Here is an 18,921-nt window from a genome sequence, read left to right on the forward strand (position 1 = left end):
AACAACCACACAGAAGAGTGGGTGAGGTGGTGAAGAACCACCCTAACTAACTTTGGAAAACAGTATTTTGACTATATACTCTCAGGCTAAACACAAAAAGAACTGTACCCAAATACTGGACTCTAGTTTTTCACAGGGGGATGAATTAACAATCTGAAACTACTTTATGTATACTCTGGGATTGAGCAAATAAGTAAACATATTGTGGATAATGAAAGCCAGGATTTTTACTATTAGCAAAAAGAATTACAGATAAGGAATGAGGTAAAGCTAGAATGAACTCTGTGATATTGGATTGGAATTGGAATTTATAACATCATGAAATCATGGTTTTTAATATATATACACAGATAGATATAAAAATGCATATGTGTGTATACACCATATTTTTTAGTTCTATTCACTACATAAAATAAGGGAGATGGGATGGTTCATCCTTACAGTAGAATTCTAACAAATGTGTAAGAAATGATGGAAATAGAAAATTGCCCTTAGACAAAAACCCACAGTAGTAACTTTACATGCAAGAGCTATCAACGGATGCTAAAATTATTAAGTGAAAAAGGCATGCTGAGAAATAGGATATTTATAATCTCAAAGTATGCCCCCACAAAATACTTATTAATTATAATTAATTAGTAAGTTAATTATACCTAAAACAGTAACTTTACAGTGGTGAAACCTGACAAACACCACCTTAACCAAGTGGTCTAAGTTAGTATCATTAGTAATAGGACAAAACCATGTGCTACCTGATGATATATAAGGAAAGACACATATCACTCCTGGGGTATTCTTGCCAAAAAATGCATAACCTGAATTTAATCACAAGGAAACAGACAAATCCAAACAGAGAAATGTCCTACAAAATAACTGCCAGTACTTTTCTAAAGTGTTGAGGTCATGAAAGACAAAGAAAGACTGAGGAGCTGTCACAGAGAATAAAATGAGATATCACAACTCAATACAACATATGATCCTGGCTTGCATACTAAACCAGAGAAACGACATTAGCGGACAACTGGCAAAATCTGAACACTTATGTATATTAGATAATATTATATCTATGTTAACTTAATGATTATGAAATGTTGAAGAGTATTGGTATTCTTTCCACTACTTTGTACCCCCTTGAAAGACTGAGATTATTTCAAAATGAAAAGTTTTAAAAATTAAAAAATTTTGAAGTCTCACCCCACTAGACCATAAGGAGACATGTCCATTTTTTCATTAATAAATGTATACTACTTAGTCCAAGGTCTTACACATAGAAGTGCTCAGTATTCACCACGTTAACAAAAGTTAAAATGAGTTGTTTCTGATATATCCAACATGATTCCAGACAGACCAACCAGTTTTGCACAGGAGGGTATATCCCATTTACAGTAAAATGCTATTATATTAAGATAAAATATATGCATCTTTTACTTTGAGTTGAGTCTCTATAACTAGTTCAACATGCTGGCTCCAGTTATAAGGCTCTGTGAAACCTTCTTCCAAAATAAAGCCAAATGAAAAGATATTCATTTGGCTTCCAATATTTGATACACTATAACCAAGGGCTACGAAAATCAGCACCCATATTTTAAATACTCCCTGGAAAACTGACATGTGAAATACACTCTGTTTAGGGAATTCTCAACTTGTTTCGTTTTTCTAGAAACTGCTGTCAAATGTGCGTGATCTGCTGACCCTCAAGCCCCATATCCAGCTGGTATGTCTGCTGGATAACAGAATATCTTAGTCATTGCTCAGACTGATTCTAAAAATCACCTTTGGGGAGTTCTCTGGTGGCCTAGTGGTTAGGATTTGGAGTTTTCACTGCCAAGCCCAGATTCAATCCCTGGTAGGGGAACTAAGATCCTGCAAGGTGCGCGGCATGGCCAAAACAAAAAATCAAAAAAAAAAAAAAACCCAAAAAACCCTTTGGTTCTTTAAAGAACTTATTCTGGGCAATATATCAAGTAGGTCTCATTCTGAAGCTCCTACCCCAAGGGCACAGGCTAGGCTTGTGACTGGCAGTCTGGAGGGTGGGCAGGAGCCATGTCTGCACTCTATCACTACACTCTTAACCCCACCCACCACTCCCCATTCTGTTAGGACCAGGAGGAAGGTAAAGAGAAAGGTGATTCATCAAAAGTCAACCCATGGCAAGTTGGGTCATCCTCTCTATGGCTAACCATAACTCCCGTCCCCTTATACCAGGGTTTCTCAAACTTGGCACTGTTTACATTTTGGGCCAGATAATTCACTACGGGGGCTGTCCTGTGTGTTGTAGGATGTTTAGCAGCATCCCTGGCCTCTACTCACTAGTGCCAGTAGTGACAACCGAAAATGTCTCTGGATATTGCCAAATGTCCAGTGGCTGGGGAGAGGAGAAAAGGATATCCAAACTGCCTTCCCCCCGCCCTCTCCCCACTGTTAAGAACCACAGTATTACAGAAAAACATGAGGCCAGTGGATGTAAGCTTGCTTCACCTTTCCCCTGGCTGCTGTTGCTTCTCGGTCTAATGCTAGCTAGCACTCAAGTCCTTCTTTGTGTATCAGGCATCCAAATGCCAGCTCTCTCACGGGGGAAAACATTTGTTGGGTATTTTTTAAGCCCCACAAAAACCTTAAACGCACACTGTGCAGGAGTGGGAGATTTGAATCTGGTCCTATTTTCCATCCTCCAACCCCAACCCCCAACCTCAGCTCTGCCCAGCAGGGGACCGACCCTCTTGGGAGCGCTGACAAGACAGCTTAAGCCCTCATCACTTTCCAAAGCATCCACTCAACCCACCAGAAATTTACTTACTTTCCCCAACCAAAGAGTACCTCCAACCACCAAGGGAGGGGGTATGATGGGAAGACAAGTTAAATGATGCCTCTTCAAGAGAAGGAATCATTCAAAAATCTCTGCATTTGTTAAGACTCCCCCTCCCGGGTTTCTCTCCTGGCCCTTGCATCCCTCCACAAGGTGATTTAGCATCCTGAGCGAGGAACTGAGGCCTGAATCGCTTGGCGTTCTCCAGCTTCCGTAGGGCCATGGCTGTATGTGCTGTCACTGTGTTTCTGTTTTTGTTTTTTTGTTTTTGTTTTTAACTGGGTTTGGGGTTTGATTTTTATTTCTCTGGGGGCTTTATTTTTCTTGGCAAATACTAAAAATCTCATCAATGTAATTTCTGTGGTCTCTATTCAGCTTGGGTTTCATGTTTTAAAATAAACAAATTTTAAAAAACAAAAACAAAAAAAAACCAAATGTGGTAAAATGTTAACATTTGGGGAATTTGGGTGCAAAGCACATAGGAAGTCTTTGTACTGTTTTTACAACTTTTCTTTAAGTCTGAAATCACTTTATGGTTGCACGACTTGGTAAATTTACTAAAAATCACTAAATTATATACGTAAAATGGGTGAATTTTATGATACTTAATTTATCATAATAATTTTTTTTCTTTAAAAAAAAAAAGAACCTCTGTGTCCCTCTGGTACTACAGGTCAAAGATGACAGCTGCAGTGTCAATACTGCTGAAAAGGGACTTCCCTGGTGTCACAGTGGTTGAGAATCTGCCTGTCAATGCAGGGGACATGGGTTCGATCCCTGGTCTGGGAAGATCCCACATACCGTGGAGCAACTAAGCCCATGCACCAGAACTACTGAGCCTGCGCTCTAGAGCCCGCGTGCCACAACTACTGAAGCCCTCACTCTTAGAGTCCGTGCTCTGTAACAAGAGAAGCCACCGCACCACAACAAAGAGTAGCCCCCCTTGCGCAGCAACGAAGACCCAACGCAGCCTCCCCCCAAAAAAAGAATTAAAAAAAAAAAATACTGCCGAAAAGAAGCCTCTGAGAAAGATACAAGGAGGGAACCTCCCTCAGCAGTGATTTGGTCTTCTCTACCCACATTCCAGTTTTGAACTTTGGTTAACAATTCCAGGAAACCAGGAAAGTTCCATGTTGGTACCTACAAAGCATTCGGTTACAGGAATGTTGTCTCTTTAAAAAAAAAAAAAAAAAGCCCAAGGATTTCCCAGTGGCACTTTCATTTTAAATCTATCAATACTTCAAAATAGTCCTTTCCTTTATTCTTTTTTTTCCTTCTTTTTTTTCTTTTTTTTGGCTGTGCCACGAGGCTTGTGGGATCTTAGTTCCCCGACCAGGGATGGAACCCAGGTCCTCAGCAGTGAAATCGTTGAGTCCTAAACACTAGACAGCCAGGGAATTCCCCTTTCCTTTATTTCTAACTGTGTGGATACTAAAACAGAAAGCCCACTCTGTACTGAGCAACTACTGTGCACTACTGAGCAACTACTGTGCAACTACTGAGCAACTACTGTGTTGAGCAACTACTGTGCACAAGCTACGTGGCCACTTCAAATGTGGCTTGTTACCAATTCCATCCATCACCTTTCAGACATTTAGTTTAAATGTTCTTCTGTGGCATCTAGATACCATTAACAAAGAAATTCTTCAGACATTTTACGATCAAAGCTTTAAATCTCTAGCTTCCAGACAAACTGACATACCACCTTTTTTTCTGTAAGTGAATCTGTATTTTATTTTAGACCCGGATTCATTCCCGTCAGGCTGGGATCCTGAACTAAATTCCATGCTAAGTTTAAAGACTTTTTTAAAAACTTGAGATATAGTTCGCATACCATAAAATTCACTCTTTTATAGTACTTTGTACAATTCAGTGGGTTTTAGTATATTCACAAGGTTGGTCAACCATCACCACCAACTAATACTAGAACATTTTTACCACCTCAGAAAGAGGCCCTATTACCCATTAACAGTCACTCACTATTCCCTCTTGCTTTCCCCCTCTCTATAAGAACCTGGTAACCAATTATCTACTTTCTGTGATAGACCTCTTTTTCTTTTTATATTTTCCTTTGGAAACAGCGTTCATACAGATTAAATACAAATTTCACTTGGTCACAGACTTTGTTAAAATATGTATCATAGTATACAACATCAGCATTACTAATCTCACCATGAGAGATTAAAGATAATTATTTTTTAATAAATTTATTTATTTATTTTTGGCTGCATCGGGTGTTCATTGCCGTGCACAGGCTTTCTCTAGCTGTGGCGAGCAGGGGCTATTCTTCGTTGTGGTGCCGGCTTCTCATTGTGGTGCCGGCTTCTCATTGCAGTTGCTTCTCTTGTTGCGGAGCACAGACTCTAGGCGCACGGGCTTCAGTAGCTGTGGCACGCGGGCTTGGTAGTTGTGGCTCGCGGGCTCTAGAGTGCAGGCTCAGTAGCTGTGGCGCACGGGCTTAGTTGCTCCATGGCATGTGGGATCTTCCCGGACCAGGGCTTGAACCCGTTTTCCCCTGCATTGGCAGGCGGATTCTTAACCACTGTGCCACCAGGGAAGTCCCAAAGATAATTATTAATCTAGATAAGCTTACCCATGATTATCAAAGTCATACCATCAATACTCTTAACAAGAAATATGTACATATTATATATAATACATATTACATAGACATGTATTTATGTATCTAGCTCACATACAAATGAGCTAGAGGGTGGAATGACAACATCTGAACAATTAGCCCTGTGGAGAACGGAGACACAAGACACATGATAACCTCCAAGTTCAACTTGAATGGAGAAGACACCCAATAAACATTCAATGCCACCTGTGGCCTAAGTGAATTCTGTGACAGAACTACCAGCAATGCTAGATTCAGAAACAAGGCTCTCCACCGTATGAGTGCTGGAATGGCCATGATCGTCTGCCCTCACATGCCTGGATGCCTGTGCACTCATCCCTCAGACACTCAAGACAGGTGCTACCCAGCCTCTTTCACTTTCAGTCCAGACACCCCAAGTTTCATGGGAGAGACACTGTGCAACAGCACCACGTGAACTGGCTGTCAAAGATCTAGCTGCTACCCAAAGCACTGCCTCCACTTTTCAGGCATCTCTGAGTCCCAAGAGGTAGATAAGCAGCCAAGAAAAAGGAAGGCAACCAAGTAGAGTCCAGTGTTATAGAATCACCCTGTACTACTGAGTATATACCACATGCCAGCTGCCATACCAAGCACTTCACATACATTACATACTTTGATCTCACAATTGCTCTGAGGTAGGTACTGTGATTATCCCTCCATTTTATAGATGAGGACACTGAGCTTCAGAAGTTACAAAAGAGCTAGGAACTGATGAAGCTGGAATCTTAAACCTGTCTGTGCTCCTAACACTATACTGTCTGGAGGTATACAAAGTCATAAACCAAAGTTATAACCAAGACCACAAAGGGAACTGTGCCTTTGTATAACCCCTGAACTAGTTAATTAGAATTATACAAATTCTGCTTTTTTTTTCAATAACTGTCTGTAATCAAGTTCCAAAATTAGCACTTTGTACAATCTCATTTTTATAAAAAGTCAAACATTGGGGCTTCCCTGGTGGCGCAGTGGTTGACAGTCTGCCTGCCAATGCAGGGGACACGGGTTCGAGCCCTGGTCTGGGAAGATCCCACATGCCGCGGAGCGACTAGGCCCGTGAGCCACAATTGCTGAGCCTGCGCGTCTGGAGCCTGTGCTCCGCAACAAGAGAGGCCGCGACAGTGAGAGGCCCGCACACCGCGATGAAGAGTGGCCCCCACTTGCCACAACTAGAGAAAGCCCTCGCACAGAAACGAAGACCCAACACAGCCATAAATAAATAAATAAATAAATAAATAAAAAGTCAAACATTAACTAAAAATACAAGCTGGGGGCCTCCCTGGTGGCAGAGTGGTTAAGAATCCACCTGCCAATGCAGGGGACACGGGTTCGAGCCCTGGTCCGGGAAGATCGCACATGTCGCAGAGCAACTAAGTCCGTGCACCACAACTACTGAGCCTGCGCTCTAGAGCTCGCAAGCCACAACTACTGAGCCCGAGTGCTGCAACTACTGAAGCATGCATGCCTAGAGCCCGTGCTCTGCAACAAGAGAAGCCACTGCAATGAGAAGCCCGCGCACCGCAATGAAGAGTAGCCCCGGCTTGCTGCAACTAAAGAAAGCCTGCGTGCAGCAATGAAGGCCCAACACAGCCAAAAATAAATTAATTAATTAATAAATTTAAAAAAAATACAAGCTGAAAGAAATATGGCAACATCAAAGCACGAGGTTAAAATATACAGGCACATGTCCAATTTAGAACCAATTAGGAACTAAATTATTTCAATCCACAGAAATGAACCATGTGTAACAAAAATAATCATAAATCTCATCATAGGAGACACATTGGAAATTTCCCTTAAAACTGCCAAATGATAAATGTTTACTTTTCAAATTCAAGAAAACTAAACTGACTCCAGTTCAGAGTACCTTTTACAATTATTGGAAAAAATCTGAGAGAGGCAACGCCAGTGGCTAGTTACCAGAGTTTAGGGTTTTAAGGTCACAGGCTAGATTCCCAGTGTGGTCTAACCATACTCCATGCCCCACATGTGGTATGTCTCTTGCACTTCCTCTTGAGAAAAATTTAAGTTTTGATCACTGAGGCAGGAGAAACACCTAGAGAGACCTGATAATCAGTCCCAATCAACAGGCTAAATAAGAAGTATCGTTGATGTAAAAATAATCCCCTGGACACTGCCACTAAATCCTTTTTTAACCATATACTCCATGAAGCCAAAACTGGAGCTGCTATAATTTAGGACTTTCTTGTCCAGTCAGATGAGAAGTTGTGTGTTAATAACAAATAAACACTCAATGTTCACTGCGTGCCAGGCCCAGTTCTAATCACCTTACATGCATTAACTCATTTAATCCCTAGAAGTATGAGAGAGAGGACATTGAGACACAGAGATGTTATGTTATGCCACTTGCCCAAGTTACATAGTACAAGGTGACAGAGCTGAGAAGCAACCCCAAGCAGTCTGCCTCCAGAGTCCATGTATTTACCTACTGAGCTAGCTGGATGGAGATCAGAGTCCATATATTTAACTACTATGATATATTGCCTGGTGCCCAGCCAAGACTCAATCACTGGACAGGTAACCAAACTGCATAATCAGATCATCAATCCTTAAAATCATTTTAAAAAAATATTTTATTTATTTATTTGGTTGGTTGTGCCGGGTCTTAGTTGCAGCAGGCGGGCTCCTTAGTTGTGGCATGCAAACTCTTAGTTGCAGCATGCATGTGGGATCTAGTTCCCTGACCCTGTATTGAACCTGGGCCCGTGGCATTGGGAGCTCACAGTCTCAACCACTGCGACACCAGGGAAGTCCCCCCTTCAAAATCATTTTTAATTCTCCAGAATACCCCAACTCTCCGGAGAGTGAGAATCTTCAATAATTGTTGATTTACACACATTTTAGAATTCATTTTCCTTTCTGTTTCCCACCAATACCTCTACTGAGGGCACTCAGGAGACGGTACTGAAATTGAAATTTCCAGAAAGAATGGCATGACTCAAGCCACAAGTTATACAGCTGAGCTCTGGCTAGGATGCCACATTCTCTTCAGTGAAGTAGTTTTAGGGTGAGGGTTTAGGCAACGCCACAGCCTTGCAGGAATTTATAAAGATTATTTTTTTTTTGTTACTTGGAAAGCACACAATTCAAGTCCTGAAATGTTTCATACAGTATTGCTAACAACTTAAATAAGATTCCAACAAACTGAGTCTCAGCTCATTTTTTCCATCATGGCCTCAACAAAGTCTTCCCATCCCCCAAAACATAAGCGTTCCCTATTCATCTCATTTTAACCACAAGGACAGATCCCATTTAAGATTTGGCTTCCTTCACATACCTTCAGAAATACCCTGGCCATCCTGGTATCTTCAAAAACTCAAACTCTCTTAAGTTTGTTGACACAAAAAAACACTATTTCAGAAAACTTCATGTATTCTACAGTCTTCATCCCACATACTAGAAAAAGCCAGTGTCTGAAGGAATTTTCATGTTAGGTGATAACAGCATCCTTTTCCCTTGCACTTTATAAAGTCAGGCTGATTCTGTCATGTAGCCAAGTCATCTTTAGTTAAAGAAGGTCACTGATGCTAATAAAGTTGAGTAAAAACTCCAGAGAAATGAATTATTCTCCCAGAGCCCTTTTATAAGGGCACTTTAGTGACTATTTGGTCGAACAGAAATAGGCAACAAACATCATACCTGCAAATCTGAGAAAATAAAATGCTGCAGACCAAATGACAACAGTTTGAGAGAACTAGCACAACTGGGCAACCACTGAGAGATATTCTAACACAATGCTTCTTACTCTCCTCCCCAAGTCCCAGTGCAATGGCACACAAAGAGAAAGGAGATAATAGTCACTCTCAATCCCCAGGGACTTGGACAATAAAGAATGCCAAGGGTATATGACACTGCTAGAAATACCTTTCCCAGGAAGGGATAGAATAAAAGGTTCTGCATCTCACAGTGTTTGCTGGCTTTCTACTTCTCCTAGACAGAGATGGTGAAGGTATGAGCTGACAGACCTCTGTAGGAAATTACTTTCCCAGACAGACAGCTGTTGGCTAAGTGATGCCCTGATGAGTCCCCTTGGCCACCATGCTCAGTACTGCTGCAGAGCATCCTACTAGTTTGATGTCTCCATTAAGGCACTGGGAAAGGGCTAGAGGGGCCTTAGTTATCATCCTGAACAACCTCATTATGCACACATACCCCACAATATCTGACAAAGCAAGCTGGCAGAAACCTCCTTTATCCCCTTCCCCAGACTTATAAGTATCAGTCAATGATAAATAAAAGACATTTCACATCAAGAGTCAGGATAGTGAAGAGTTATAAAAATCTCAACCCAAAGCATTTCATAGAGCCCTCCTCAGAAGCATATACACAGACTACTCAAAGGTGCCCTGTAGATGGTGACTCAGAATTCATATTAATTTGGTCTATAAGTAAAACCTGGAGGGAAGGAGAATGGATGAATAGACATCTTCCACGAACACTTGCACCTTACTCCAAGGAGTAAGGACTTCTTCCCTCACATTCTTATGTCTCTCATAAGATTTTAAACTGCTGTGTTATTGGGAGCTTGATCCACATCCATTTCCTTAAGGAAAATCCAGATATAAAAATTTTTTTCCCGGAATTATGATTGGAAATTACTTGACATGAAGAAGAGGAAGAGGAGGAGGAGGAGATGACTGTCTAATTTCAAATGCTTACTAGATATCAGATGCTATGCTAAGTGTTCTGTATACATTATGCACCAAGAGTCACTACTCAAATTCTATGTTATTCCTCAAGAAGTTTCCCTAACCACCTCATCTAAAACTGCCCTCATATGCATTCTCTCAATACCCTGCTTCATCATCTTTATAGCACTTAGCACTATCATATATTATTTTAAATTTGTCTACTTGCTTATGTTCTGACTTCTATCACTAAAACAGAAGTTATATAATCTGTCTCATTTACTGCAGCATCTCCAGCATCCAGAAAGGTGCCTAGTACAAAGCAGGCACTCATGAATGCATGATCTCGTTTAATCCACTCCAGGGTCCCATGAGGTACGGGTAACAGAGGGAACTGAGGCCAAGGGAGGTTAAGAAATTTGCCAGAGACAACCAAGCTAGGAAGTAACATCTGACTATAGAACCTACACTCCTCTTTTCTATGCTATACTACCTAATTACAAATATCCCCCTGAATATTCCATTCTCAAAATTTTTCTCATCAGAATGATTTGTACACATCTGAGCTGTGGTAAAGGTTATTAAAAGAATATTGACTGGGTCATGAAGTCTATGCAGTTCAGCGAGAGGATTCTATTGCATGGCGGTGTTAGCAGTGTGACCTCTGTCCCACGGCTAGGGGAAGAATAAAAATTTAGGAAATGGGGTTGACTGAATAAGGGTATGGTGATGCCTTATTAAGAAATAACTCCAGTGAATACTGAAAACGTTATCAGACAGAATTTGGAGTTTATCTGAGAGAACACTCTATGGAATCCGTGAGTACCACATAATCTCTGTCACCTTTCTTAGTATGAGATTATAAGGTCCTAGAAGACAGAGGCTGTCTCTTACTTGCTCTCCTGCACAGAGTGACATATGGTACCCTATGCAAGAGCATGGTTACCCGTCAAAACATTCTATTTCACATCTAGAAAAATTCTGGCCTTGCTCCTGCTTTATTCTGGTGTCCCATTCACTGGGCAAAGGTCATTCATGAGGGATCTGGGAGTCCTAAGAGTGTTCAAAGAATGGGTGGGAAGGGTGGGGGGAGATATGTCTATAGGCCACACCCCCTTGACACTGCTTGTGTAAATGAACATTTTTCCAGATGTACCTCTAACAGAAATCCAGCATAAGGATAATCCTTATTTTTAAAGAAGGCTGCCCTAGTTCTATTTGACATTACTCTTTAGGAGGCTGGATACTTTAGATAGGATTTTTTGGGGGATAGAAGGAAGAGGCAGTTAAGACACAATATGGTTATTTTTAAGATTAAATAGCTCTGATAAAAAGCAACATCCTTCTAGGAGAAACACACAGTTGGGAGAATGGTACAAAAGAAATGGCATCTGCCATGGCTCCCCATTTATGTTTCTACCACTCACAATATTCTTTAGTACAGTGGCAAAGGATTTAAAGATTACTCACTGATAAAGACAAGAGGCTTATGAATTAAATGAATGTTCTCAAATTAGGACAGATTGTTAGAATGGAATCAACCATAAGCATACAGACTAGGACTTTTATTCCTCTCTCCAAATATTGGCAGATAGCATTTTCTGACACATAATTAGTATCTGTTAAATGACTGACTCAATGATGGACACTGAACAAATCAGGCAACAAGAATTCTGTCAAGGGGATATGGTCCTAATGCAGTCATTTTCTGAGGATCTAACAGTATTTATACTACTAACAATAGGAATGGATACGTCAAGTTTCCTCTAATTACTTCTTGATCCCAGAGGATTTAGAGCATGTCATCTCCATTGCCATAAAGGGGGAACATGGTCAAAGAAGGGAAAAAGTTAAATGTGATGAGCCATGCTGAATGGAACAAAGCTGATGAAAGGGCATTAGGCTATGAAAGAGGAACAGTTCCCATGCAATACTACTCTTCTCTGGCAGAGCCTTCTTTTAAGATTCTGGGTGCATCGCAATCACAATGTTAAGCACAGGCAGTGGGTACATAAAAATCAAACTGTATCACTAAGCTTCTTTCTCCCACTTTACAGATGGAGGAACTAACACACCACAAAGAAAACAACTTTCCCCAAGGAAACACGATGACAAGGATTCTATCCATTTCATAATTCCTCCCAAAACTACCAGGCAGCGTTCAATTAAAGACCCAGATGACAGTTCTAGGTGGCAAGCTAAATACATCTAGGTGTTTCAAACATAAGGTGAGTACAGATTCAGATTCACCAGCTCTGACTATATGCAGCTAAGAACTTGAGTACGAAACCCCAATTTGCAAAGAACAATGATGAATGCAAAAGACCCCAACAATCAACAACTAACTCTCTTCTCCCCATTGGCCCTCTTCCAAAAGTAGCACACGCAGGCAGGACCTGAGTGCCACAGGAATTGCCATCAGTGGTCTTCACCCTAGGTCTGGGTGTAAGTACTGACCTAGAATTCCTGTGCCAGGAAGTTCCTTCAGATCACAGACAGGCAAGGATCATTCTTTGCATCTGGATCCCAAGCTCAGTCACATTCCAAAGGGAAGCACTCCAGACCTGTCATTTTTTTCCATCTACTGTCCTTGGAATATGGTGCAACTAGAACTGAATGCTATTTTTTAAAATACACTCTGTGCCCATTAACTCTTCTAGAGAAACCTTCCCAGCTTCTTTTAAAGTTTCTCCTGGTTGGAATGTGGTATGCTCCAAATACAGATTTCTGGTACCTTTCCAAAGTTTAATCATTTGAAGCCCTCCCTCCCCATACATAAAAAATATATCCTTCCAGCATCATTTGACCGAAGTATAAAGCAACCTGGTTGGCCTCCATGCATCCGATGGCATCTTCCAAGAGTGAAAACTCCACGCAGACATAGCCATAGTCGTAACCTGGGGACAGCATTTAAATACAGACGGGAGTGGTGTTAGTGCCTTGAAAACACAAAAGACACACTTAAATCCCCTGTTTCTGAACCCCTTAAACACAAGCCCTCCCCACAGCCCCCCACCTCCCCTGTACTAGGCAAAGCTGCTACCCCAAACAGAAAAAAGTACTGAAGGAAAGTCTGGATGTTTGTGGACTTAGAAAGTCATTCCAAAATGGCCTTTTCTATTAACCAAGAAGATTCTTTGCCCTCTTTAGCACTGATGATCTGGTGAGGGTGCCCCAGAATTGGTTAATCCCACAGAAAGTTCAAAGGGGGACCCAAAACATTTTAACCACAGGCTGAGTCTTCTGGAAAAACAAGGTCAACAAGAACAGGAAAGTATCTGGAAAAAAAAATGTATCCCGAGAGAGGAAGGAGAAGCAATTATCTCAAAGCTATGCTAATAGTCACCACTTATCAAGCAGAAACCACCTTCAAAGACAGAAGTGCTGACAGACTGAGGCAACTATATACCACAGGAAGCTTCTGGTTGGCAGGGGACAGACCATTATCAGGTCTCCTCTTTTTTTCCTTGTTTCAACTCAAGTCATAAGCCAGCTAAAATCTTTATGAAAGGAAGAAGGTGTAAAAGCATAAGTAAGTACAAATGGCTGGGTCCAAAACTGTGCTTATGCACAAAGTTGGGGTAGGCTGGGGGAGAGACAGGAATTGTTAGCAATCAGTACAATGTTCAAGAATTGTATGTACCATCAGAGTACAAAACACCCTTCACCATTTTCCTGAGCAAGTGTCATTTGTGACTCTCGTGACCCATGAGATGGGAAGTCATGGGATTTACAAGCTGATAAACTCTAACACTAACCCCATCCTATAATTTCCTTGATACTGCCACCATATGACTACAAAAATATACTTATTAAAGCAATGCTCCACAAGTGGCTTCCATGTTTCCTCCACTGCCTCACAGGATAAAGAAGTTCATCTTTAGGAGCGACACTGTGCAGATGGAACACCAAGAAAAAGATGTGATTTGTTCAAATAAGAAGTAAAACTCAGGGGCTTCCCTGGTGGTGCAGTGGTTAAGAATCCGCCTGCCAATGCAGGGGACATGGGTTCGATCCCTGGCCCGGGAAGATCCCACATGCTGCGGAGCAGCTAAGCCCGTGTGCCAGAACTACTGAGCCTGAGCTCTAGAGCCCGTGCTCTGCAACAAGAGAAGCCACGACAATGAGAAGCCTGTGCACCACAATGAAGAGTAGCCCCCGCTCGCCACAACTAGAGAAAGCCCGTGTGCAGCAATGAAGACCCAACACAGCCAAAAATTTTTAAAAAAACACAAATAAATAAATTTATTTAAAAAAAAAAAAAGAAATAAAACTCAGGGAAAGAGAAACCACAAAAAACCTAGGTCAATTATGAGCACAAAGTATATATAATAACAGAAAACTGGTATCATTGAATCAAGGTAATAAAGACCAAAAAAAGAAAAAAAAAAAAAGGAAAAGGAAGAGGAAAACAACAAAAAAAAAGCTAGGGCAAGAGAAAATATAACTTAAAAACAGACCAAACTTGGTGAAATGGGTTGGATCCCTTGTCACATGGAATGAATGGCCTGAAATGTTTTATTATGATATAGGTAAGGCTTTAGATCTGTTACATACTCCAAGTTCATTACGAAATGTTACAATGGTATAATTTGATTCTTCCTTTGAATTTTAGGAAATGACCGGGAAGAAAAGAAAGCTACTAGAAATCTCAGCACCACCTTAGGTGGACAGAGACTTTGTACCTGATTTCACAGCTCTGACCAACACAGATTAGAACTAACCCCTGGAATCTCTATTTAAACTTACCACAACAAAATCAGTCTTCTCTGATTAGTAACTATTTGGAGAAATGAAACTACTTTAGAGAAACAGTATATGCATTTGTATATACCCTATTAACAGCAGAAATTGTTTTGTTACATATTTCCTTTCAAGTGGATTTTCTTGATTCAACTCAGTGAACATCTCATACGTAAAACATTCTGCATTTTGTAAAGGGCTCTGAGTGTTCTTGGGAAACACTGCAGAAGAGCAGAAGCAACTAAAGTTCCTTTTATCACCAAGTATCTACTGTAAACATTCAAATTCATGTCCACAATCAGAAAGGGGCAGCCATGGAACAAACAGATATACTCTCAAGTGTGTTGATTACCTCTACAGAACACTGTCAAAGGAGCGTCCAGGTGTGTGGAAAGCAAACCCTCTCCATAGCTGCCAAAATGAAAAACACAGGGAACCAACACCAAATTGGCAAAGCCCTGAGTTTCCTTTCTGTTCTTAAAGAAGTAACTATTGTGGCCCAGAGGAGCACACAGAATCTATGTGCATAAAAAGAAAGGATTCATGGCAACATTCATACTTTGCTAAAGAACAAACAGACTTTGATACTAATGTCACTGCAAAGGAAAAGATACTAGAGGAGACATAATGAGCATCTAGAGGAGATATAATGAGCATCTAATAGCATCTCTATACAATCCTGAGATACTATATGTTGACAACGTACTTCAGATATAATATTTAAATTTATAAGCCCAACATTCAACTTCTTCTGCCTGAAACTTTAGCTATCAAACAAAAACAGAAATTTAAAGTTTAGGGAATTCCCTGGCGATCCAGTGGTTATGACTCGGTGCTCTCACTGCTGGCGTCCAGGTTTGATCCCTGGTCAGGGAACTAAGATGCCGCAAACGATGCAGTGTGGCCAGAAAAAGCAGAAAAGTTTAACTATAATACCTAAAATTTTAAAAATAAATAAATAAAAATTAAAAAGGACCCAATCTTGATCCAAAGCATTTTGTGTTTCCAAGACTCAGAGTTGTACTATAAGGACTTTCATAAATTGCCAAAACGGGTGATGATACCAAGTAATATTTACAAAGCACCTGTAGGTGCAAGACTGTATTCTAAATATTTTACATATAGTTAATCCTCACATGACTATCCTATAAGGTAAATATTATTAACCCCATTTTACCCATCATGGGGAAGCAGTCAAAGAAAGAACAAGTAATTTGTTCAAAATCACTTCAATGCTAAGTAGCAATACCTGGCTTCAAACCCAGTCAGTCCAGATTCAAATTGATGTTAACCACTACACTGTATAAATTAATCTGATTTCCAACCTCCACGGAGCCCAATCACAGAAAGGATCCCACATGCCTGAGCACAGATAAGACTATGTCTATAGTTAAGAAATATTGAAATCTGAGCACAACAGTTATTTTTATTCTAAAATACCTATGGCAGAACCATTGTGAGTGGGCCTGACTGTGCAAGTTAGAAAGCATTCACTTTCATGGATTGAATATACTGGCTATCAAAATTCTTCTAAAAAGACAAAAACCCAAAAGTCTTGTTGTAAATGATGGCTATAAAAATTACAATATGATAAGATACTTGATATAGTATATTGAATATAGTATATTTTAAAAACTTTAAAATTGAGAACAATTATATAAAATGTGTATAGGAAAAAGGACTAGAATTAAATACAATGAAGCTGCAACTAATTCAGAGGTTAGAGACAAAAGTCAGCATTTGAGATGAAAACCATGCATTTTCAATATCATACTTGAACACCCCAAGGTGAAGAACAACATACCATCTCTCAATATAGGTTAAGTCCAACACTGCCAGTTTTTCCTCCAGCGTCGCAACAGATCACGTTTCTTTTGGCTGACACCAGATGAAGAGGTTGGCTTGCATTTAAGGGCCATAATGTATGAAAAATATATCACTTTAAATAACAGAATCACAGCCAGCATAGTGAATGCTCATCCTCAGAGAAAACTGGAGAGACCACCTGAAGCCATAGCCGAGTCACACCCCCAACTCTCATGCTCACTCCATGAGAGGGAAAATGGGGTGTGGGGTAGGGGAGAGGAGTTGAGCAAGCACAGGTGAATATACAGAAATCTGAAAATGATGTAATGTGACACAACTGTAAACAAAAATGATTACAGTGGTTGTATTGAGATAATTGGAATTTTTTTCCTTTAGTTCTCAAATGTAATTTTATAATTCACAGAAAAAGTTCTAGTAGACACAGAAGATGTTCCACTCAGAGACCTAAATGTTCTGAAGACTACCAACCAACCTTGCATTCAGAATTGCTAGGAACCATCTGGAATCATCAAGATGGTAAACTCAGTGTTAACAGTCCCACAGACAGATTCTCACCTAAAAAGAGTAATAAAAAAGTCTCTTTTATTACCTTTTTCTTCCATCATCGCATGCTGGGAAGAAACCTGGTGGGCTGATGGGTCTTTGTGGCTTATTTGTATGACTATTAAAAAGCATATCTTACTCCATTTTCTAACCTAAATGTATAGATTTCTCATAGAAATGTGAATGCTCCTTATACTTTTTTTTGCAGTTGAGAAGGATGAGAACAAGGCCAAGGAAGGAAATCTACAAAGGTAATATTAAATTTTCAATTCTTCTCCATCTTCATTAACAATGTGGTTGCCTGTTCCCCAAAAAAGTATCTGTGATAATAGCTAACCAGGTGCTTAGGGGACAACAAGGTACAGAAAACAAAGCCCTGATAAATAATATCCAATCCCAGAACTAATTCTTTAGTCTCTGTCCCTAGAAAAGCTGACTCAGTGACGCTGACAAACACGGCCCTTGATCATTCAAGCCAACTGTTAGTCTATACCAAGCCCAGTTTTCATAACAGTTATACACCAAGATTATTATCTAGGCAAATGAGATGAGCAGCCCTATATTCAAACTGACCAAGAAAAACCCAACTAAACATAAACAAGTTCAGTTGAATCTCCCATTAGGAGAGTACTGGTTGACTTTGAAAAAGGCCAGAATATACATACCAACTATGAAATGTAAAAAAGAATCAGAATTTTAAAGGACATGGGCAGAGGGAAAAATTAATTTTTTAAATTTTATTGGGTATCTTTGAGGAAAAAGAAAACACAGGGATTTTTCCCTTTAAACAAGGAGTAATATTTCTGTGGAAACAAAGCATTATGAATATAAAAAGCACCATGAAAAATATTAATAGAGATTCAAGAGGGCTTAGTTCTATCGGTCTTGTTTTCCTAATTCCATTTCACTGGGAATATAGGTGTTTAGAAGAAAAGTAAAATATTATCAGGTTAGAGATTTTAACAAAAGTCAAACAGAACTGATCCAGGTATCTGAATTCCCATCAATGGAAATAACATGACAAAGGAGGCCTGTGTGAAAGATTTCCAACAGATACTTTGCTATGTTAAAACCTCAAATGAGTATGTACCTGCAGCTTTCATTAGGAAAATTAGGAAAATATCCGACTTACATGTCAAAATACCATCTGGGAAGAATGAAACTGGCCTATATGAAATCATCACTTTGACATCTTATAAGCACTTTCAATTCTCTCTCCTTCAACTATGCATATAAGGATTGCTGGTTTATAATAAAACAGATGAAACTACAAAGATATACACTGATGATTACTTGTTAAATTTTTGAAAACTGCATATGGTTCTATTTTATCTAGCTTTCCATCTGCACCAGCTGGTTATTTTTTTTAAATATTTTTTTTGGTTTGTATTTTCAAGTAGTTTTCAAAATCCAAAATTAATCTTAGGGTCACTTCATTCTGATGATGGATGGTTCTCGGGCCCAGATTAACATTTGTTAGGAAATTCTCACCCTTATTCAACTCATTTCAATTCCACTGACATTTACAACGCTATGTGAGCACAGAGGAGGGGAGTGTCCTAGCCCTCAGAGAGCTTAGTCTAATGGAAGAGTTATGACACGTAGATAAGCATAGACCATCTCAAAATGCTATGTAAGTCAAAAAAGGGAACATTTTTTTTTTTCTGAACTATAATTGACAAATAATACTGTATTACTTTTAGGATACAACATGA

General features: G+C 39.9%; 1 protein-coding gene across 5 annotated transcripts in view; it reads right to left on the reverse strand.

Moving 5' to 3' along the window:
- Positions 1-18,921, reverse strand: part of RBM6 (RNA binding motif protein 6) — a 105,284-nt gene that overhangs the window by 44,969 nt on the left and 41,394 nt on the right. For 2 of the 5 annotated variants that reach the window (XM_082346111.1, XM_082346110.1), the window contains exon 6: positions 12,917-12,990. The exons of 2 other annotated variants lie outside the window; for them this stretch is intronic. In XM_082346111.1, the coding sequence (XP_082202237.1) occupies positions 12,917-12,990 (74 nt within the window). Of the gene's footprint in view, positions 1-12,916; positions 12,991-18,921 lie in introns of those variants that run through there. One more of the 5 variants, XM_082346113.1, reaches the window with a different exon arrangement.

The sequence above is a fragment of the Balaenoptera borealis genome (genome assembly GCF_965194805.1).
Source record: "Balaenoptera borealis genome assembly, chromosome: 12".
Taxonomy (NCBI): domain Eukaryota; kingdom Metazoa; phylum Chordata; class Mammalia; order Artiodactyla; family Balaenopteridae; genus Balaenoptera; species Balaenoptera borealis.